The sequence below is a fragment of the Rhagoletis zephyria genome, unplaced genomic scaffold (genome assembly GCF_001687245.7).
Source record: "Rhagoletis zephyria isolate East Lansing unplaced genomic scaffold, Rhagoletis_zephyria_1.1 Rzeph_scaffold_01518, whole genome shotgun sequence".
Classification (NCBI taxonomy): Eukaryota; Metazoa; Arthropoda; class Insecta; order Diptera; family Tephritidae; genus Rhagoletis; species Rhagoletis zephyria.
Genome location: NW_016158602.1, coordinates 83,858 through 108,746, shown reverse-complemented (window position 1 = coordinate 108,746; position 24,889 = coordinate 83,858). Strand labels below are relative to the sequence as shown.

Here is a 24,889-nt window from a genome sequence, read left to right as displayed (position 1 = left end):
CTAACCGAATAACGTCATTGAATATACATACAGACATATATTTGTATTATTTTCTTTTCCATTTTTTCTTTCCAAGTTCCATTTATAATTTGTATGTAGCGCATGTCATACCCCACCCATGCTTCCATTTATGAAAGCTAGTCAAAGTTATAATTACTTGTCAAACATTGTTTGATTTTCCTTTTTTATATAAGTAGTAGCTACTTTCACTCACCAAAAAAGAAAAATTTCTCGAAATTTGTTTCATCTACATACATATACATATATGTACTATATATTTTTTTAATTGTACCACCCTCTTAGCTAAAGTAGTCGTTGCGTTGACTACATAAGTTCCAGATACATTTCCACTTTAGTTTGAGTTTATGAGCTTAAATCGCTCAACCCTTTGAACTACTTTCCTCAATATAAACATTACCGGGTTGTAATGTTTTTAAGATACGCCGTTCATGATGGTGTTTTGCCGGTTTTTCTGGAAAGAGAATAAAATGGAGAGTAATTAGAACAAAGGAAATACATATATATATATGTACATACAACATACAATCTTTAATAGATGAACAACACGTATTCTCGCGAAGTATTATAATTTCTTAATTTACATATAATGCATTCATACACATACCTACTAAGAAAAATTTGCACATAATACTCGTAAAATATTTAATAAAATGATCAATTTAGACTTAGTCATCTGCTGGGGAACCTTTTAGAACTGAATCGCAGGCGACCAGAATTTTTGTTCACTAGCTTCCTGGGAATGGAAAGAGAAAAAAAACTGGCCTTTCATGAGCCCTCACTTCTTATCTTTTGAAGCAATAGGCCTTATGTGATCGATTCTTTACTACTTCTTCTCCTTTTGTATTGAATGACCAGAGTTTCAGGTCTTGTAAGTCAGCTCGAGATCTCAACCATTTATTTCATATAAAAATCTATGAGTTTCTATGGCCGAGTTGACGAAATTATGCCTAAGACCATCTGTCGTTCGGAGGCGGCGTAAACCTTTAACACCTGCCATTTGTGTGACAACAGCAAGACAATAAATACCACAGATTGGAGGAGAAGCTCTGGCGAACATTAATAAAAAACAGAAAAACGGCAAATATATACTTTTAATGAAATTGGCCTCACCTATAAAAACGAACATCTTTCAGCACGAAATTTGAAAGAGGACTTTAGTATATCAAGTAATAAGTACTCCAGATTTTTCATTAACTACTTTCTGTTAAAACAGTTCACGCGTGTGCCAGTATGGTTTGACTAAATAGACATGCCCGCACTTGGGATGAACGATTGGCGCTAATCCGCAAATGAGAGAGGCAACTGGCGAAGTTTTTTGGTCTCGACCCAAACCGAAGAAGAAGAATACGATTTCGTGCTTAAGACAATTACTAACGTACAACAAAAGTTGCGATCAGGCATAGGAAATTTGTCGAATACAAATAATTTTCGGAGCTATAAAAAAAGTTTTCTTGGGACATTGCAAGAAACATTGAAAGATAATACTGAAGACAATTCAACAACCTATCCAAAAAACTAAAATTTCTTTTTCCATATAGTATTTTGTATTTGTCACTATAATTAAGTCAAAAGCAACTTGTTTCAGAAAGTAACATTACTTGAATTGGTTAATTCGTGTTTGAACTGAACTGCAACTAAATTGCCATATCGAAAAAAATGTTGACTTATTCCCTTTGGTAAATCACCGATTGACTTATAATCTTGACAAAAAATTTGGCATTTTTACAAGCACGAATTTTTCTGACATACAATTGTCAAACCTATGTGACATGTGACTGTCATCAACATTATTGCAAAAAAGCGCAACACAGAATTTTAATGTTGCAATGACCAATAAAAAGATAAAAGCCCGTGGTAAAAATGCAACAAACAAATGGCTTAAAAAACGAAGAGTGCTTTACTTTGCGACTGACTGATGTGCTGCACGTCTGTCACAATGGGTCGAACGTGATCGGCAAACAAAAAATTGTTGATCGTCCAAAATTTGTAAATGCGGAAGAAGAGCGTAAAATTGTCAAACGGAGAAAATTGCGGCAGCAGTTCGCATGCAATTACCAAGGAGTCGAGGACTTACTTGCATACATACATATGTATGTACAGTGCCGGCCACTTGAATAGCGCCCGCTTTTGATTCCCATAGTTCACAATTTCGCTTTTGTTTATATATTTATTATATTGTTTACATTATTGTTATAATACTATTTTTGTTTATACAAAATTATGATAAATTTCGTATAAAGTTTGAAAATCGGATTTACTTGGTTTTTGTGCTACTTTTTTTTTAAATTTATGAATATTAAATAAACCAAACTGTAAATACGGTGTATCAAAAGAGGCTGCTATTCAAGTGGCCGGCACTGTATGTACATATATACTATATATATGTATATGCAACTGGGTAACGTGTGGCGACACATGTTTGTAGGAGACGCCCAATAAAAGTTATTAAATGCCTGCACGAGCACATCACCATTTTTTATTTTTTATTTTTTACCTTAAACCTAGATACTGTTATTTTTTAATTTCATTTAAGGATTATTTTATTAAGATGTTGGCGCGTCAACAGCTTAATAAATCACATGAAAAAGCTTTTCGCATTCACACTTATGTTTTAAAAGGGGTTCGAATTTATTAGCGGACACTGAAAATAACTTACAAAACACTTTACAAAGTTGCCTGGAACGAGTTTACTTATGAATTGCATATTTCTTAATAGCTTGGCATTCGTTTTTTTTTATTTTATTTATTTCTGTGACTCCAGTACTAAGGGGAAAATAGTCGAAAAAGTGAGATGAAAAACTGCTGATAGTTCGCGGAGACATACATAAGTCTGGCGCACGCAAATGGATGCGTCTGGCGACGTGTCTCGTATGGCAGCCGCACATCATAATTGTCATATAATACTTTGTCCATATTTATTTATAGACTTCTTTAATTCATTTGTGTTAAGTGAAGTTTCTTGACTTTTAGTTATTCGAATCTTGTTAGGCTCTGCTCCTTTCATTTCATTTCATCAACACACATTTCAATGCAAATTTTAACACTTTTCATGTTCTATTCTTCTCGAGTTGCAGACATTCGTACATATGTAGTATGTATGTCCAAGACACAAATGCATTAAATGCACTCACTCTTTTAGATTTCAGTAACACCTTCAGCTAATAAGGCAAGGAAGGATTTCAAACCCAGAACAGCGGGTGTTCTCTAACTAATGTCATTCATAAAATAAACACCAAAAACAATTAATCTCGACATTCGATTCTACTTATGTATGTGCCGGAAGTCGGAATTTTTATGCTCTCATCCACTAGGATTGTTCTGTATCGAAAAATCGACCCCTATTTTAAATAAGATGATTATTAAGAATTCTATACCGTTTCTACGAAAAGTGTTTTTTGCCATATAAAAATGGAAAATTTTGAGCGCTTTGAGCGCACTCTAAATATTTTTTGATTTCAAAATAAAAATATAGGGTATATTTTTTCGATACAGAAATATCCTAGGAGATGAGAGCATTAAAATTCAGACTTTTCTTATTTTGGACCACCCTAATGTGTATGCATGTACCCATATTGTACACGCTCAGTACTTCAACGGTCATGCCGCATTACATGTAACAATACAATCTTGAGACCATGTGAGCCTCCTTGGGATAAACCAAATATTTAGTAAGGAAAATCAAAAAATGAGATGATTATTGTTCATTGTCAAACTCAAGTGGCGTGTACATTGTCCTTAACATCCCGCTGCGTAAGGCGTTGAAGGCGAAAGAGAGCAAAGTTGAAAAATATATTAACTACCTACGCAGGGCGCATTTTTCTAGACTACGCTCCAAAGCCAACTTATTGATAGAACTGGCACATAGTACATACTTGGAATTATTGGTAAGGTTTTGGCCATATAAGGGTTAAAAATAAAATAATTAAAGAACTGCACCAAAATTTGTATGAAAATGTCACTTTATACAACTTTTTAAAACTAATGATCTTTTTATGAATAAGGCCATTAATGTTTTAGTTTTTGACAACTGCTTTCAAAATGACAAAAAGCAGCGCCTAAGTAGGGCAATGATGCTTGGATACATAGATAGGTATAACGGATACACACTTGGCTCTATTGTGCCCTCAAAACTCACCACAGGACCCCGTAGCTTTAAAGCCATAATGAAACTCAACAGTTTCACAGCTCCCCTAACGGGGCAAACCTGCCAACTGTCTTTCAACTCACTACCAATGTTGACAGTTTTAACTTAGGTGTTTAAATTAGATCCTAGTTTCAACATTCCCAAATTGAACGAATGAATTTGAGTTTTTCTTTTTTTTTTTTGTAATGAAATTTGTACGATAAAAGTGGACGATAAAGGAGAAGCGTTTTCTCATTTCAAACAAATAGTTTCAGTTGGAATTTACATTTACATTGTCCGTTTTCAAATTTTACAATTTTTTGGTTGAAAATATAGTTTTTCCGGAAATTTAGAGTTTTTGAAGAAAAAGAAATCTGGCCACACTGCTTACCGCAGTCTTTCAAAAGACAATAGTCGAAAGACTAATGGAAAGAGGTGCCAACCAGGAGGTCTTATCGTTATTCTCTTTCTCTTTTAGAAATAAGTTTTCTAAAAATTAAATGAAATTAAAAAGAAATGTTTTTCGTTTTAAAACAATAAAAACTAAAAATTAAAATCAAATTGAAAAGAAAAAAAGCATTAGAAAAAAAATTATTTAAAAGCATACGTTTCTAGAAATTCAATTAAATATATGTTTTTTTAACATTAAAATCTAAAAATTAAAAGAAAATTAAATAAAAATAAAAGGAAAAACTGATTAAAGAAACGAAACATGTTTCTAAACATTAAATGAAATTAAGAAATATATATATATTTTAAATAATATATTTTGAAAATTAAAAGTAAATTAAATTTAAAAAAATGTTATGAAAATAAGACAAAATAAAATAAGCTTCTAAAAATTAAATTAAATTAAAAAAAATGTTGTTAAAATAAAATTAAAAGAACTTTAAAGTAAACAAATTTAAATACAATAAGATAATAAATTAAATGAAATTAAAGAAAATTAAACTAAACAAAGTAAAATGTATAAGTTTCTAAAAATTAAAAAAACTATTTTAAAAACAGTAATATTTAAAACTAAAATTAATAAAAAATAAAAATAAAAGCATAAAAAAAGTTTCTAAAATTCAAGTAATTAAAAAATGTATAGTTTTTCTTTCTAAACCAATTAAATATAAAAATAAAAAGAAAATGTAATTAAAACAAAAGACTTAAAAAAATGAACCAAAATTCCCCGATGACTCGAACTCGGGTCTCTCGAATAGCCAACACTCTGCTCACTCGCTCATTGCGACTGTTAGAGCTTTTAACCGGGAAACTTGGCAAGGGAGCTTTTTTTGTAAGAATTTCTTGCCAGAATAATCAAAATCTTTCAAACTATTTTGCCTACTGTCCTTATATTGTCTTACAAACGACTTTCAACCATTTTACCTAGAATTCAACTGTTGATGTGCGTTTAAGAATTTATGTATAGATTCAGGCGTGTAGTTATACCGATTTATTTGTATTGATAGTAAACACCTAAGCGCGAAGAACAAAAAACTTCCACACCTTCCTCTGTATAAAGACACACAAAATTATTGAGTAGGTATTCCTTTTTTTCTTGCAATCCATGCAAAAGCTCTCTATAAGCCGAAATTCTGGCCGGCTAATGACATTCTCTTATTACAAACTACATATTGACAACTTTACGCCATCATTAGATTATTCCCGCTCGTTGTTTTATTAAATTTTATTAAGGACATATATATGCTAAAAGTGAACAAACGCAATTTTCGATGTATTCGGGGACACTCAGTGCATTTAGTGAAAAGTTGCAAAAACACATTTTTTTCGTCAGCGTTGTGTAATTTCATTAATTTGAAGCGGTTTTAGCTTGGAATACGCGAAATCTTGTAATAACATTTTTGAAAAAACTTGCTTGAAGAAAATGAGTTTGAAAGTTTTTTATTCCCTCCTGTAAAATTTGAAAACCTTAACTTAGCGACTTTTGACTCTAAGCCAGCGATAGATATATTTTCCACACTACTTACCCGGTAATAGTACATGCTGCGGCTGGAAAGTACTTGGTACTCCTAATGCATCGGCATTGCCAATGAAAAATGTTCCACCCTCCATACTTTGTACCTCCGCTAATTTTGCCATCAATTTTGTTGATAATTCTTCAACATCTGAAAGAGAAAAAGATGATAAATTAAGAAATTGGTAATCAGGAAAACTGATTGTAATATTGGCAGAGTTGTACATTAAAAATTTTGAAAGTTCCACAAGACCCAAAGATTCTCATATTCAAATAGCGTTTCAAGACAATACTTTTATGCAGTTTTGGTATAAGTTAATTTCGGTCAGATTTTTTACTGGATTGAGTGGTATTTTAACTGGTAGCTTTTCTGTCCTTTTCGAAGCCTTTCATGATTCTTTAGCAAAAAAAAAAAAGTTCAACCAAACGAATAGAGTATGAAAAATATAGAATGATCTTCAAAGACCCTTCTTCTTGGTATTTAATAATCAACACTTCTATATGTGGCATTGAAGAAGTTAAAAACAAAATATATGAGCGTATATTTTTATCCCTAAAAAATAAAAACCACAAGCAAAAACACATGTCTTGCAGTAAGCTAAAGAGCCTTTACAAGTAAACTACCAAAAATGAAAACAGATTTTCGGCATTACGCTTAACTTCATGCTGCCGATTTGCATAGAAACTTAATTTGCAACATGTGGCAATGCAAAATGAGGCTAAAAGGGAGAGAAAAATTTAAAACCAGAAGAAATATGCAAACTACTTAGATACACACTCGTACGATTTTGGAAAGAACCTAAATGTGTTTTGAAACTGCGTAGTATGTACAACATTTCTTTAATGTTACTCAACTTTTTTTTCGCTGGTGTTTAGGTTTTCTGATTAAAATCATTTGTGTCTAACGCGCAGCGAACTATAAACAATTCTTGGAAGTAAAGTACATAAAAATAACACAATCTTAGACGGAAGAAATTATTTTAAAGAATTTATTATTTTTCGCTTTTTTTTCTTTTGTGCTTTTGAGCAACAATTTGTTTATAAACGCTGCTAATGGCTAAGATATTCTTGGTGAGGTGAAAATTGAAATGAAACAGCAGCCGAGAGTGTGCCAAGAGAGGCAGGTGGGTGGGTAATGGGCGTGTTGGTGCTATTAGTTTTTGGCGTATTGCCGGTTCGAGCGATAGATTGGCACACGCTGAAAGAAAACCATGTCAAAATGATGGAACTTAATTCCATATATGTATGTATGTACATATGTATGTATGTATACCTCTATATTTTAGTAAAAAGGGGTGGAGCAGGTTTCGAGAGTTCCGAAAAAAATATGCAGGTTCCATTCCTGACTTTGCCGCTGTGAGCTATTAGTGCGAATTTCTAGTCTATTTTCCTTAGCTTTTAAGGAAATTGTAATTAAAGTCCTGTAGTGAGGGAAAAAAACTTACAAGTACGAAGAAAGCTGGACTACCCCCGTTGAAAATCGACACCTTACGCCTTGCAAGTCAAATGCATGTGATGGAAAGCATAAATTCTTTATGGTTAATTTTTTGAAAATGGCATCAATGACTTTTTCAAGGTTTCGTCCTCAGAGATGATGCTCCACAGGGGGTATATCCCCGTTAAACCAGTTCTACAATGAAATCTTCACTGCTCAAACACGATGAAATGTGTATAGTTTAGTCAATATATTTTTATGATTCTATTAAAATTTTATTTTCTTTTGAAAATAGTGATATATTTTTTAAACAAATTCTTCGCTCTAAATTATACACATTCTATATCAAAGTCGCTTCTTTTTATAGAAAAGAGTCGACGGCTTTGTGCTTGCCTTGCGCCATGCCAGCACGCATATACTGTACATTAGGGTGGCCCAAAAACCCTTTAAAATTCTAAGCCTTCACCCTCTGAAATTTCTTTAAATGGAAAAAGAATAGCTATATATTTTTCTTAAAGAAAATTATATTTAGAACTGCCTCAAAGCTCACGAAGTTTTCCATGCATTTTATATGGGGAAAATCTCTTTTTCGTATAAATGATATAGAATTTTTGAAAAGCAATATGTTTCGATCGGAGAACTCTGTTTCTCTTTAGGAGACATCCAGTAACAATACTTAATTATTTATTTAACTTTTTTCAATACTAACTACTTTTTATACAACTCCCAAAAACCTCAAAAAAAGCAATAAATAGTTAGTATTAAAAAATGGTAAAATAAACAATTGAGTTTTTTTATTGAAAGTCTCCTGCAGAGAAACAGAGTAAAAATATTGATTTTCAAGAATTCTATACCATTTCTACGAAAAAGTGTTTTTTTCCCTATGTAATATATGTACACGGAAATCTTCATGGGCTTTGAGATAGTTTTAAATAAAATTTTGTTTTAAATAAAAAAGGCAATGGAAAAAATCTATGGGGTGAGAGCTTAACATTTTAATCTCTTTTATTTTGGGACACCCTGATGTAATATACAGTTCAAAAAGTAAGCGCACCACAGCTGCTTCTTATTTTTGAAACTCATTGAACTAGCATTTATTTATACTGTTGAACAGTCAGTTGTCACTTGGTCAATAAGAGTTAATTATAATATACTAAAGGTGCTTAAAAAGATTCTTATGCTATCCGCTATGTAGTATAGCAGTACATTCAACTTTTAACTGTTTAACTGTTAAAAATTAAAAATATTTAAATTTTTGTGTTTTTTATTTTCGCATTTATTTTAAGAAATACTCGTACTTAGGTGTTATCCTAATACCACTTTTACCTACAGGGAATACACTCATATCCAAAAAATTTTTTATATTTAAAAGTATCTACATATTTACATATACATATGTACTGTATATTACTACAATTTCGCGATTTAATTGAGGCCTTGTGATTTTAAAAATATTTTGCGCTTCGATATACAAGTTGCCGATGCTTTTATTTTCCCCCATCTAGGGGTGTTGAGAGGAAATCGCAATCAAAAATATGCAAAGTGTGAATATTGGACAGTAAACATTCGGCAGAAATACATATGTAAATAGGATGTGCCAAAAGTACAAATAAAGTATAAATATACATATATACATACATATGTATGTGTGAAAGTGTGCGCCCACTTCGAAGGGGTGGCACAAAAGATTCGTTCACATTTTGAAAATCAATAAAAAATATTGCTGTCGCATTTACCTTAATTTTAAAACGTTCCTTTTTTTAGAAATCAATGACCTGGAAGTATGTTGGAACTTATCGTCTCAATAATTCACTCCACGCAATAGTCCAACATTCATCAAAATTCAATAAAAAAATGAAGTCGTAAAAACTAATTAAACTGTCGGCAAAATCGCCCTGATGGTTACAGTTCCGTTTCAGAAGTGGAATTTTAGGAATTTTTACATCTCCGACTCTCTTTTTCGACAGCAGTGCGTTGTTAAAAATTTAGAGACAATTTTTCTGTGCATTGGTTATTTTGATTCACCCCTTTTCACAGTAAGCAATTTAACATGGAATTCATATCGCATTAAAATATACTCGCACGTACATACATAGTACACACAAATATGCAAATACATGCATATGTATCTAAGTATGTGCATTAGGGCGGTCCTTAAAAATGTAAACATCTAAATTTTTGTATGGGACACCCCTTTATTTCGTTCTATGTACAAAATGAAGCTACCCACGAAAATTTCAAATCCTTTTCAACACATTTTAGGGGTTGCTACCAGGATTTGAATAAGTCAAGTTCTTTTTAAATTCACTTGAAATCTGATAAATATGGCATATTATTGGAACTTATTCATATAAATTAAAAAAAATAATATTTATATCTGGTCAATGTTAAAATTTTTTGAAATTTCGCGATAAACAAAAAAACAAATGTGTTTCTTTTATTTTTAAATTTTTGTCGCTGTCTTTAGTTTTTACCCTAGAACAAAATAAATGGATGCCGCATGCTGTTGATATTTTATTGACCACCCTAATGTGCATACATTTTGGTATTTTAAGTGCTGGCATGCATTACAATGGCATTTTCCAAGTTGAAGGAAACCATTTGTTGCATCATGAAAATGTCGTCAGCAAATTGTTGGCATTCACATTATGTGCACTTATTAATTATTTGCACTTAAAATTGGAGGTTAAAAAAATTGTATTGGAAAAATTACACGATTGCTAAATTTAGATCAGTAAAGAATGCAGGAAATTATATGCACGTATGTATATGGCTACAAATGTTTGTATGTATGTACATATATGCATATATACATTTAATATCTAGATTTCATACAAGAAAGTATTCGCCCGCGAGGAACCTCTTCCAAACTGAATTGAGGAGGAAATAATTTTTTGTATGTCTAATGCCGGACGATCGATAGAATGTTGGCATGTGATTTGTTCAAGAATGGAATAATCATATATATACATATATATATATATATATGTATATAAATTCAGTGATCGAAAATTTATAGCCCATCCACATTTTGACAAGTTTTAACATATGATTTTTGTTTTTATTTAATTTTAGTAATTTTTATATAAAAATATAGTTCATTCTTTAACAAAACCTGTGTAAATCCAAATTTCCAATTTTGTGCAATATTAAAAAAAAAAACATTCAACAAATTTTCGTAAAAATTTCGAGCTTTTTTAATTAGATTTCTTAGAAAGATTCTGGGTACGCACTTTTGTAGCCCATTCAATTCTAGTACAGTAAAGTATACGTTTCAAATGATTTTTTAGAATTGTTTTTGTCCCATTTGCTTCTATAATACATAATTTATTTTTATATGGGAGAAAACCGAAACATCCTGGACAAAAAAAAAATCTAAAAAATCGACTGTAGCTGTTTAGCCATTTTAAACTTGTACTTTGGTGTACTAGAATTCAATGGGCTGCAAAACTGCGTACTCAGAAAATCTAATTCAAAAAGCTCGACATTTTTACGAATGTTTGTTGAATTTTTTTATATTGAAACTTTGGTTTACACGGGTTTTGTTCAAGAATTAACTATATTTTTATAAAAAAAAATATTTGCTTTTGTTATTTTATGGCCTTATAAAAATTGTATTCAACAATTTTTATTGAGCTCGAGGCCGTTTTTTAATGAAAACTTATTGTGGAAAAGCTAAAAAATGGCCTCGAGCTCAATAAAAAATTTTGATAAAAAAAAAATAATCAAAATTAATTAATAACAAAAATAATATGTTAAAATGTAGTGCGTCTACAATTTTTTCGACCACTGTATATGCGTAGTTACTTCTCTCATCTGTTCTGCGCGTTTATTTCATATGAGTGCGTGCACCTAACTATATACTCCCACTTCTGTACGTATGCATGTGCATGTGCTATGCCTTTTTTATTTGTTGAATGCAATGAGCATTTCCTTAATTACATCCACTCAAGTGGTTTACTTGTGTCGGTACAATCAAGCTGACAATATTTTCATCAGCACCTCATTGACGCAACGACGTCATCAACGTCAACGTCATCGTTCGCGCATCGACAGCATTATCATAATGATGCTCACTTTATGACAAGCGTAAATTCCATGCCACCAAATGGGATTACAACTTCCGCAAACGCCTTCCAATAGACTATACAAACATACATACATTACATACATAGATTCATACCACTGAGGTGCGTTTTGTAGTTTCTATTTTTATGCCGATTTTTTGTTTTTTGAATGTTTAGCTTTTTTTTTTGTTTCTGTTGTACAAAGTTTTCGAAACTGTTTCTAAAGTGGCACATGATGTATGATCCACAGGCGTCTTCAGTGACGCGCCACTTGATCGAATATCGCAACGCCTACATTTACGCCTACGCCAACCTCTCAATGGAAGCCACCGCAAGTGGTGGTGTGTTTATTGAAAAATGTTTGAACAGCACATTGGTGACAGTATTGGCATTTTTCTTTTCTTTTTGTTTCCTCTTTATAATTTTGTGGGCTCGCACTTTGCACTTATAATTTTTTTCAATCATTCCCATTGATCCGGCCGTTAACCGGAAGCCGTGTTCTTTTTATGTTTGCTTGTGGTTTTACTAGTTCCGCTTGTCGGCTGCTTTTTAATTTTATTTACACTTATGTTTGATTTAGTATAATATTTGTCCTTGAGTTTCCTTTTTGTTTCAGTTGCTAATTTCTCATTTTGACTTGCTTTGAAGTAAGTATTTGGTATTTCTTTGACTCTACGACTGCTTTAACTCATAGACCGCAAACGTCCGTTTGGCATTTGTTCGACTAATTATTTGTCATTTCTAATACCGCTCTTGCACTTCTATTACCTCAAAAGAGCACTGAGAATTCATTGAATTTCTGTTGTTATTTGTTGGTAGCTATTTTCGGTTGTTACCTTTTCCGTTGTATCTATTGTTGCTATTGAGAGTGCGTTTGTAAAGCAGCTATGATTTCCGGTAGCTGGTATTACTTTTTCATGTAAAATTTCAAAGTTTTCTATTTAGTATTTCAGTCACGAACACAAAAGGTCGCGAGCGAGTAATCGGTTGGGTCACCTTGCTTTACCCGGCATTTGTATCTATATGTTGAAGTCGCACGCGGAATACTAAAGCCACAAGAGCCGTGTGGTCCTCCCGAAGACTTTTTTTGTAAAACACGGTGTATAAACTCTTGGTCAATGTGACCAGATGATCATAAAAACCAAAGCTAAATTGATTTTGAAAGAAAGTCAGAAAATGTCATATCCGATGAGAAATTAATTCAATATAGATATTCACAAATCATTTTCTAAGAACCTTCTTACAGGCTTATATAAAAATTTGGGATTCCGGTTTATTTTTTCATGATCGTATGATCGGAACTAAACCTAATTAGTCATGGACCATCTTTGAAGTACCACCTTTCCGATAAAAGTATCTAGTATCGAAAACTGTTCTCGCGTTCAAATTTAACCAGAAACCTACATATAAAAAAATTAAAAGTTTCTACAAATTGATAACCTTCTACTTTTTTCGAAGTCGGTTAATAACTAGAATCTTTTCACCAACTTGTCAGGTTCAGCGAAAGCGATTCCCTTTTAATACATTTTTGAATCCTTCCCATCAAAATGCAAATTAAATTCTATCAGACAAATAACGTATACAGAAGATTTGAGTAATAAAAATTTGAAAATGGTCTCTAAAACGAGAGAATAATGATTGTTTTCTACATCAGAGTATATTGGTGGTACCCCGACAAATTAAATTATAGACAAAGACAGTGCAAAGAAAATTTCTTCGTCCAACAAATTTGTTTGAAAAAAGAAACAAGAACAACAATTGGTCAATCTTTACTGAGTTCCGGGACACGTCTTCACAAGTAGAGAATATTGCCAGAGCAGCTAACTAGGAACAAGGTGGACCAATCAACACACCTGAGTTGTATAGCGTTCACTCTGCCCACTAATCGATGAACAAAGAACATGGAGCTTATTAAGGCTCTTAAAGCCAAAGTATAGGCTTTTCACAAGAATGCCGCCAGGTTCGAATTCCTGCATAACGATTTCTGCAGAAGCTGTAAATATGAAGAAGAGAGTACTTCGTACTCCGGGGAAAACGCCTCAACTTTCCAGTGAACTACTTCTTCGTAAGCTTAGACATTTTAAAGGAAACTCCATTACAGGGTCTGCTAGGATTCACAAGAAGAAGTGGTGGTTAAAAGACATGTGGGGATAAGTGAGGGCACCCCTCTTCAGGGCATCATAATGAGCTTATGCAGCCTCCGAGTGTACTACATATTAACGGAGCAGGTCATATAAACTAACCTAACGTACGGGGAAATACTCTAATTTCCTGTAAGCATAAAAACGCCCTCCGGAAGTAAATCTAGCATTAAAAAGATATATGTATCGAAAACGCGAGATATTTTCTGAAAAACATTTATAATATTGAAGATTTATCTTCTGTCCTGGAACATTTATGGAACATTTATTACAATCATCAGGTAAATTTGTATGCATTTTGGAATAACAAGATATGAATTTTTACTGTTGACAGTTCACCCGAAAGATTTATGGAGCATGCTTCATAAATTCTCAAATGAATAAAACTGAAAAATGACTCAAGTAAAAGCTCTTCATCATTTTCATTGGCCAACTACATAACATCAATCACCATCTATGGCTTCCACTTGTTGCAAACAAAAGAGGAAATGAAAAAAAATAATAATCAACAAAAATATTAGCTGCCCTATAAATACAATCTACATAATTTATATACTTTTCAACGTCATGTTTTAGCGCCCATAGTGTGTGTGAAATGCGACCTCCGACTTCCTGAACACCCCACATGTGAGAGGGTACGTGCGCCTGTACAACCTCATGAAAATGGGGGCACGCGTGTTTGTTTTCGAATTTCTAAAATTAATTTAAACAATTTTCGAAATTTTAATTCACAATTCTGCACATTGTTGTGTGAAATAAAACAAAAAAAAAAAAGTAGACAAAAAAACATAGAGTGTATATATTCTCTGTTGTTGTTGTTTATACGCTCAAATTATGTTATTCACTTGCGCATAAACATCAGCATATGCATGCACTTAAACCGCATAAACTCAATCGAAAACAGCCAGCCGGTTCAGCAGATCATCTTGTTAGAACCGAAATGTACAAACTACAAATCAAAACAGCACATAAATTTCAAAACCGATAAAATGTGGAAAAAATTAGCCATAGAAGCGATACGTATGCGCCATAAGATAGAGAAAAAATGTAATAGAGGTGTTTAAATGAAGACCCCAAAGTTTTTGTTTTTGTTTTTTTTTTTTCAAATCACTAAGCTATTTCTTTTAGTCTTTTTTCAAATGCTTTAGAAATTATTATTTTTTTTTTACTTTCTATAGTAAAAATCACTGCTGAATAAGAATTATTAGTTTTAGTGGGTGGAAGTGTTGCACACCATTCATCTTTCAGCTGCCAACACTCTACTATGCCCATACGTACGAGTATGCTCCATGCTCCAGAAACTTTGTGGCAAGTGTGTGGGAGCAGTGGAGAGTGGCTCCAGGCAAGTTCTCCTACATAAAAATCCACACACACATTCGCTGGTACTTCGTAAATCCAGGCAACTGAATTCGCCATATAACTGCAGAGCAGGGTTAGAACTACGGCAAGCCTAAAGCGGAGTAAATGAAGTGAAAAAGCGTAGCAGAAAATAAAATTCTGTAGTAGATATTTTCGTTAAGAAATAAAATAATGCATAACAGTAGCCTACTACTATTTAGCATCTATAAAGGAATAGCAACGTAAAAATTGTCCACTCTTATATAACATTCTAAGCTCTTGTTTTGAACGTTAGTTCAATTTTTGCTTTTAAATAGGACTCCTGAAGGGGTTCAAAAAAATTATTCGTCGGATAATTTCGCGGAGTCTTTGAACAAATGAAGCACCAATAAACATCAAAAACCAAACTTCTAAAAAAAATTTACATTTGAATACTATTGCATGGCCTTATAAAACTCTTTTTTTAGAAAATTGCAAAATTTAAAAAATTACATTCGTACAGTGTAATTGGAAGCCAGTCACTCTTTGACCTCTTCTATTAAGAAAAGTGTTGTATATTTCAGCGAAAAAATGTATTTGAATGCCACATGAAAAAACGGCGCTAAGAAATTTTTTTTGTGTTCAAATACTGCAATAAGTGACCATTATTATTTGGGAAATAAAAGCGAAGTAGATCGTGAGTAAAGCGGCGTAGCGTAGTAAATTTCTAATTTTCATTAAAAATCGTAGCAAATCTACTACGATCGTAGTGAAGTTCTAACGTTGGAGCAGACTGATGATCATGCTAGTTTAGGAATAGCAGCAAAATAGAGGCAGTTAAAGCGTAAATTGGTGAAAGCAGAGCGGCAAAAACGCCAACGGGGCTAAGCAAAATAATATTACAATTTTAATGAACTACAAAATGTATGTACATATATACGTACCTTAAAAAATAAGAGGAAGAAAAATGTTTTTGTATGTATGTATGTATGTATGTACAAAAAAATAACAAAAAAAGCTAAGGCTAGCATTTGCTTGATCGCAGGTTTTCAGCAAAATATCAACAACTTTTTCTCGCCTTGTAGACTCGATCATCGCTTGAAAGCACAAGAGTTCATATTTATTTATGAACCGCCAATGGAAGCTGTGGAGCTGTGCCGAAGGCTATGTGGGCTGTTGAAACTCACAGTGGCAGTAGGAACAGCAGTAGCCACTTTTGCGGCAGATGCTGATGCGCATTTTCTTACAGATTTGTTTACATTTCTAAGGTGAAGCTTCTACTTATTCCCCGTGTTTTCTTTCGCAAATCACTAAGGTGAGGTTTGGTCGTGCGCAAATGGTTTTGTATGTGCATAGATGTTTACAATTTTTTGTACAGACAGTACAGTATAGTTTTGATTCTCTAGAAACAAAAGAAAAAAAACGCAAGAAGTATAAATTTGTGTAGTAGTTGAAGCAAAGCATCTGCCAAATCTCATTGAAACAATATTATTTACGCTGCTACCCGCTGGTGGATTAACACCAGATCACCACATTACATATGGAATGGAAATTACATATAACTTACGAGAAGATCGCATACTAAATAGTTAAAAACTTCGAAAAACCTCTCCTTATTTTTCGAAGAATTATTTTGTAAAAACTTTACCGTTTATCTTATTAAGTTTAATTTTAATTTTTAGGAAATTAAAAATTCTATTTGTTCAGTCTAAATCACCCAAAGTTTCCAACTCACCGAAAGCCTCTACCCACGAAGATCAGCTTGGCTGGGGCCAGTTATACAGCTCAGTCGCGTGCGGAGTCCTTCGGATAGCGGTCGACCAAGCTACTCAGGCATACTCGAATAAGGCCACTCGTAAGACCAATTAATGTTATTCTTCTTCTTCTTATTTGGCGCTGTAACCGCCTAAGCAATTTTGGCCGATTTCAACAGAGCACGCCAGCCGTTTCTTTTCTGTGCCAACTGACGCCAATTGGAAATGCCAAGTGAAGCCAAGTCCATCATAGTGGGTGCCTCCCTCTTCCTCTGCTACCACCAGCGGGTCCCGAGTTGAATACTCGGGCTTTGTTGAACTCGGCCAAGATCGCTTAGGCGGTTACAGCACCAAATTAGAAGAAGCAGAAGTATCTTTGCCTAAAATTGTGCGTTTAAATCCTTTAAAAACGAAAATTTTCTTTAAAAAATCTGTCCTTCAATATCCGTGAAGAGCTAAACACATTGGTACGCTTATCGAATTTTGCAACAAAAAAAATAAATCCTTTACGTTTTAGAGCACCCTAGATGTGTGTGTACATACATATAAACAACGTTTCTGCCTTTTTTGTAAAAATACTTCTTATACTACTTTACTACTTTATGGTGCGATTTTAACCACATAGGCATTAGACTAAGGCGCAGGGTTGCCATAAGACACACTTGAAAAGTTGAATTTATAAAAATGTTTTTAATTCAATTACCTAGCAAACAAGTTGGAAGGAATTGATTACTGTTTCAGAGATAACCAAATAACGAATATACAGATTTGTCTGCGTAGGATACGATTATGGCGTTTTCTTTTCAACCCGCTTCACCCAAACAGCAAGAAGAGGGCAATCAAAAGGCAACACTTTTTGTAGAAGAAAAAATAGAATTAGGCCCAGGGCCAAAGTGCGCCAGCTCTGAAGATATGCTGGCAACCTCATACATAAGTTCAAATTTGCTTCTATTGGCAGCAAAATTTGGGCTTTCTCGCAACCTATCGAACTTTTTCGGCCATACATAACTCGCAAAAGATAGTTCGAATCGTTCTATTACCACGAGGGCTTCATTTGTGGTCAATATATATTAATGGATACTGCGCTGATATATTTCCATAATAAGATACATAAGATAATAAGTATGTATGTAAAGTTTTTATGGGTTACCTCAAACTAGTGGACTCATATACTAAAACAAAAATATTAAAAAATATGTTAAAAGAATATTCCGAGCGCAAATTCTCGACCTTATAAAAATGTCACTCTAAGGTGCCTTCATCAAAAAAAAAAATAAATCGACCAGAGCGCAGAATTTTTTATTCACACTGAAGATACTTAGCTGCAAAATATATGGCAACCCTTCAACTAAGCAAATACTTAATTTTTTTTATGGTCACTAAACGGTTATGGTGTTTTATTTTTAAATTTTTTATAGCCAAATCTTTTTCCCCCTATTGCCTTGTGGGATAAGCCTTTTTGTTTGTTTCAGGGAACAACAACTGTTGAAAACTATAGACAGCAGCTATGATATATTCGCCAAAGGCGTGCTTTTTACAGGCACCCGAGACCCATTCTGCTTCGCTAGAAAAGCACAGAAGACATTGCCAAGTTGTACGGCTCATTGAAAGCCACAAAATATTATTTAGTGCCTGCTAAAGTGGCACTAGACCGTGAGTAAGAAATTTATGTGAATAAATAGTAGAGAGAGAGCAGGCATATTCTTTGTGATTTACTTGAAAATTCAAGCGAAAATCATTGTCAAGGACGATTGGTGTTGGGTGGAACATAAATAATCGAAAGCAGACGAGTTTGCAACTTTGACGAAAATGTAATCAAAATACAAAACAGAGGGATTTTAGAATTGAATAGATCTTGAAGTACACGCAGCCATGCTTAGACCTACATATGTATGTATATAAGTATAGGTGTTAATGATTGAAAGTATGTATGAAAATAATACATAGAAACCCTAGAAGGGTTGATTTAAAAAGTGAGGTCACAAACAGAGTTCAAGAAAATGAATAAGTTAATAATAATAATCATCCCAACGGTTTTACCCACCTTTCCCGCCCATCCGCACGAGGGGCGCAGTCTGCGTGACGTACGGAACCTTTAATTAAATTTTTCCGACGACTCACGAAAGACAGGAGTTTATTAAGTGTCGAGATCTAAGTAAACCTGTTCAGCTACAGAACTAAGTTCGTCAGCTGATGTCTTTCTGATAGTAATTGATTTATTGAGAGAGGATAGTTAAAATCCTGGCATAAGCAACGGATTGGCTCGTGTAATTCGAAATTAGTTTTAAAAGTTTTGAAAAATAGGGGACAAAAGTGTCTTGATACACGAGAAGGAACATTAAGGCTAACTTCACCCAGAAGATGCGGACTTGAAATTGAGCCTGTCAGTAATTTAACCATAAAAGTTTTACCAAACATTTCCCTGCGACTGACAAGCGTAGGCAGATTATTAAGTTTTAATCGGCTCGTATAAGGCGGAAGGTTATATTGAGAATCCCAACGATAATTTCTTAAAGTAAAAAGTGGGAATTGTTTTTGAATTGATTCTATTTTGTCTGAGTTAATTTGATGCCTTTGATTCCTAACCACTGAACCGTATTCCAGAATCGGTGATACCAAGGTCCACGAAATTGTATACCTGTTCCAAGTTATGGATATATTCCAATACTTTTTTGAAGTCCATGCGTCATAAGCCCAAACATTCAGACCATAATCTCAAAAAGGAACAGTCCAGCGCCTTCGTCTTGGTCTGCAGGCTGTATCGGAGATACAGCCGCTATATTTAAACGTAGAATACGTGGTATGGTTAAGAGCATATCCAAGTCAAAAACGAAATCACACACTAAGAAAAAAAGGGTTTTTCCAAAATTTTACAAATTTACATACTTCTAAGTGAAAAGAACTCAATGAGAATATAAGCGAAAGCCCTATTTTTATTTTTATTTTATACCATTGTTTTTTTCTACAGCTTACTGAGATTTAAAGATTTGAAATTTTGAACAGAAAAGATATTTATTGAAAAAAATATCGATATCAAAATCGATAAAAATATCGATAACAAAATCGATAAATAATCTATCATAAAATCGATTACAGTGTCGATAACAAAATCGACAACAAAGTCAACAAAATATCTATAACAAAATCGAGAAAAAATATCGATAACAAAATCGAAAAAATACCGATCATTATATCGATAAGTTCCGAAAATATCGATAGCAAAATCAATAACATTATCGATAAAAATTTCGATAGCAAAATCGATAAAAACATCGGTAATAAAACCGACAAAGTATCGATTATTATACCGATAAACCCCGAAATATGTACTTACGGACACATACATACTTTTTGTCTCCTTCCCACGCTTCCAATACGTGCACGTGTTTGCAAAATGATGACGAGGTGATTTTGTATGGAAAATCATTTATGCCCATATATTTGAATAAAATAAACATATATAGAAGATATCAACCAATACTTCCCATATACCAAACGAAAGGAAAACTCTTGAATTTTTGATTAAAGAAAACAAAAACAAAATCATTCGAGCGGTTTTCGAGCATTTTGGTAATGAAAAAAATTTGCAAATTTTTTCAACAATTTTTTGCCTTAAAATGCTCAATATTTGTTAAATTTATATAAAATTTGTACCCGATAATATTTCTACTGCTCCAAAGAACCTATATCCCGAAAATGAAAGTTATATATGCCAACAATAAGTTGCTAGAGCACTTTAAAGGCTCAAAATTGACCCCAAAATAAGGCAATGTTTACCGTTGTTTTTACGACAGAAACCGAATTGGTTATTTACAAAAATGAATCTGTCGACAGGTTTGGAATTTTATCTTTGAAACGCCACACTTTTCTTTGAAATCGCTTTATTAGTTCTCGTGCAATAAGCGTTTTTGTGAAGCTCTAAAAATTACAACTACAACATTTGAACATAGCCCCCATACCTTAAGGTAAGACGTATTCTACGTCAAAAAATAAAAATCGATTTAAAAGCTTGCTCACCAAACATTTACAGTCGAATCCAATTATTTGCAAAACTTGACCGCAAAAGCTGACGACTCATTAACCAATTAAGGGCCAACTGACAACTGTTCCAAAGAAAAGTTACAAGTGGTAGAGCAATCACGTCATCGATGTTATTTAGTAAATTATAGGTAGTCACATATGTATTTATGTACTTATGTATACATGTAAAGTATAAACCTGACTTGTCTAGACATTTTTTGGCAGAAGGCAATTTAAACTTTAGTTAGGCATTTACCTACATAAATAAGAACCCACATATAAATAAGAAATCGAACACATTTTCTAGTAATGAGCGGTAATTTATAATTAACGCAGCCAAACGCTAAAGTTCCAATTAATAAACACGCCCAAAAAAAATATTTTCAGCAATATACAAATTAATGCATACATAAATGGGTATATAGCCACATACGAATACTCGTCGACATATTCTTCAAACCCACCGCAGTTGAATTTCTACTTCGACCATTACGCTCACGTGCTTTCTTTACAACAACTTTGGCTTATACAGCAAAACACTTGTAGAAATCACAATTCGTATTCGAACTGATCGTTTTTTTTTTGTTTTGTCACAAATTGTTTGCGGAATTTCAAAGCCAAGTAAAGCCGCATTTTAAAATAAGAAAAAATTAAAACTCCAATAAGTCGGACCTATGGCACTCTCGAAGCATTGCTGTACATAAATAGTACTTATGTATATGTAGGTGTTTGTATGCGCGTTACTCCTCCAATTCTCCGTAACTAATTTACTATGCTGAACAAACAACGCGCTGTCATCCAAGGGCGCGTCAATGTGGGGCCAAGGAAGAACGTGATAGGCTGATTGTGAGTTGGGACGTTGGTTGGCAGGAGAATCGTACTGTAAATATTATGCTTGTAAATTTGCATTTGAGCTGAAGATACAATGCATATTTGGCATTGAAGTCGCCGCCAACGTGGTGGCATGTGGATTTTCGGAGAAACTTGAGGTTAAGACGTACGAATACAAAATCAAATTTTTCACTGTAAATGTGTATAGCTTGTGGAATTTTTAGGGTTTGCATTGGGGAAATCTAGGTCACAACGGGAAAATTAAAAAAGTAGTTAGTTGCAACAGATTGCAACAGCAGTCCCTCACAAGTTAGCTATTAAATTTGCCACACACATTGCGTGGATAGCAGGTAATGGACTCTCTGCCTGACGTAGACTTACCCGCCTGCAAATCATCCCTTGAATCACACTTTTTCGAGAAGGCGACGAAAAGATGGTCGAGAGAACTCGCTTGAAGCACAACGCTACCAATCTAACCCAGCTTCAACAAGGAGAGGTCCGACTCACACAGTGCTCTACTTAGCTTACTGCCAACGACTTTTTCCGCAACTGTCGTCATGAGGAAGTAACCGAAGGAATAAAGCACTATTTCTGCCACTGCCCTGCCCTAGCGAGTGCTAGAAGACGCTCGTTTCAACATTGTTACTTTGACTATCTGGCGGTTTGAATAAACATTGAACTAATTAAACGGTACCGCAACGGACCTCCCCACGCTTAAATGCGCCTTCATGCGTGTAGATGAAGCCAGCAAACACACCCTATCCTTACCTACAGTATACAGCGCATGTTTGGGCTTAACAAGACGAAAATATTTCTTGTTTAATTATCCGAGTCTCACTTAAATGAAAACTTCCTACAAGCTTTCAATATATTTTGATGATATATATAGCCCGACTTAGATAGTGGCAAAAAAAGGCTGTCCATATGACAGCGGTCCAATTGCAGAAAAGCATAGGTTCTGTTTTTATCGACTCAGAAATCCATCTTTTACTTTTAGCCAACTCGAAAGCTTGCTCAATGGCAGCGCTATGCCTGTATTTTATGAGAAGACCTGACCTCGTACCTTAGTCCGCTTGGCAGTTAACCAAAATATGTTTATAACCCGCCACCCAATTTACCTTGAATAACTTTCTAAAGAACTAAAGGCTTGGCTTGGCTATCCATAGTTATTTAGTTAGTTAATTTTCTGGATGTACTAGAAAAAGAGACACTGCGACCTAGAAGATCTTTTGTATCTTTTTAAAGGAGTCCCTAACCCAACGTGGCCAAGATACAGCCGGACAGTGACAGAGAATATGCTCCGCAGTTTCATCAGCCTCGAGGCAGAGTCGGCATTCCGACTCTGTGATCGCACCTATTCGTTCCGAGTGTACCCACTCAGTCATTATGGCTCTCGAAGGGGACAGGCGAAAACTCTTTCGCGCATACCCCACTTTCTACTCCTGGGTTAATTTTGGCCCTCCAGTAGGTATATATCGTAGGAGAGTGTGAGTTTGTTTTAAGAATCTAATCTTTTACCCATTCGCCCGGGCAGGTGTCTGGGATTTTGGAATGGCAAAATCGGGGCTCCTTTCATTTAGTGCATTAGTCGCGGTGGAGGGTAGTGATACAGTAGCTAGCATACATGCCGCCCTCGGTGCCTTTTAAAATCTTTCTCTAATAGTCGATTTTTCTAAATACTCAATGTTTATACTTGATAGGAACGTGCTGATTGTTTCCATGCTGTAACTCTATGTATTTGTTAAGATTTTAATCGGTGAGAAGAGACCTCAGCATCTAGACCCTCATATTGCAATCCTCTTCAGGAGCTCTCGTTTGTGCCGCATAAGAAATTTTCTTAGAAGATAGCAGAGATTTCTAAAAACGACATCGTTCAATTACTTCCAATCTTCTGCAGTGACTTTCAGGCAGAAATAGCTGATATCAAGGAAGCGGAAAAATGTGATATCAGTAAGGGAAGTTAGCATATACTACATCTGATAGCCAGGCATCTATCAGAGCCCTGCAATGGGATTATAGAAATTGCTACACTAAATTTCTATCGCTACAAAATGTGCAACGCGAAAGCTGAAGGCCTTCTATATAAAATCATAAGCATTATGTATATGTTATATTTCCTTCGAGGCGTTGTATATTTTTAGGCACAAACCCCCTGCTGAACCAGGCGGTTATCAAAGTCTGAACCACGTCGGAGTACGGGAAATAACGTGTCGGATGGATTGGCAAGGAAAGGCACCCCTGAAATGTTTCAACCGGATGGGGAACATCTAGGGATGCCTCTGGCTCCTGGTTCACTCTTGGACGGTTGGACCGCAAGTAAGCTCAGCGAGCGCTGGGTAAAAGCAAGGACATGCGCAATTGCAAGTTGAAATTAGCCGCAGTCGTAGCTTCGCAATCGGCTCGCAGCGTTTTGCCAACTGAATAATGGCCTCCGTTAAATTTTCGTGGTATCGCAAAGGACAATGTCTTAATTGTCCAACTGCGTCCCTCGTCAGAGCTAACTAATATGATCTAACCTTACCTGCCCTCTAATTAAGTATATAGTAGTAAATACAACTCAAGGTTTTATCGATCTGTGCAAGTGGGCCATGGCATCGAATGGTCATTTTAATATATATATTTCTGTAAAAATTTCAAGGACGTGAACGCTTCAAAAACACTACTATGATTAATAAGAATTAATGCAAAAGCCTAGATGCATTGATTTTGTCGCCTGTCACGAAAAGGTAACCAATCAATCCCTCTTTAGAGATAAAATCTTCTACACCTGTGTGCCCATAGGAGCATCAATACATACATACATACATATGTAAATATAGAAAGCCTGTTTGTTTACAAGTTTAGGCCACGTACAGTGACTTTCCGCTAACCTCAAAGACTTTATGAATAATCCACAAAAGATCAGTTGAGGGAACTTGCAAGGTAAACGTCACAAAAGAAACAAATAGTTGGCTGGTAAACAAACAACTGCAGAAACACCTAGGCAGGAGCATGTGACAGGAATTTTAAATACTCCTGCCTGCAACGCAAGCGAACAACAACATTAATTACTGTGTATGTATGCATGTTTGTAAACGCTTTGGCAAACAAGTTTCTCATATGCTGACACTAGCCGCTACTGTATGCCATTATCCACTCCAGCGTTAGCTGGGAATAAGTACGAGTGGAGTAAGTAGTTCTTTGCCAAAGATCAATGCTAAGATCGTTGTTAGCCACG

General features: G+C 34.4%; 1 protein-coding gene across 2 annotated transcripts in view; it reads right to left on the bottom strand.

Annotated features, from left to right (window-relative positions):
• Nucleotides 1-379: 379 nt before the first annotated feature.
• LOC108364295 (Tumor necrosis factor receptor superfamily member wengen) overlaps nucleotides 380-24,889 on the bottom strand; it is a 57,174-nt gene continuing 32,664 nt past the window's right edge. For both annotated transcript variants that reach the window (XM_017617914.1, XM_017617913.1), the window contains exons 4-5: nucleotides 6,121-6,258; nucleotides 380-472 (exon numbers count right to left, since the gene is read on the bottom strand). In XM_017617914.1, the coding sequence (XP_017473403.1) occupies nucleotides 381-472; nucleotides 6,121-6,258 (230 nt within the window). In that variant the 3' untranslated portion in view covers nucleotide 380. The remainder of the gene's footprint in view (nucleotides 473-6,120; nucleotides 6,259-24,889) is intronic.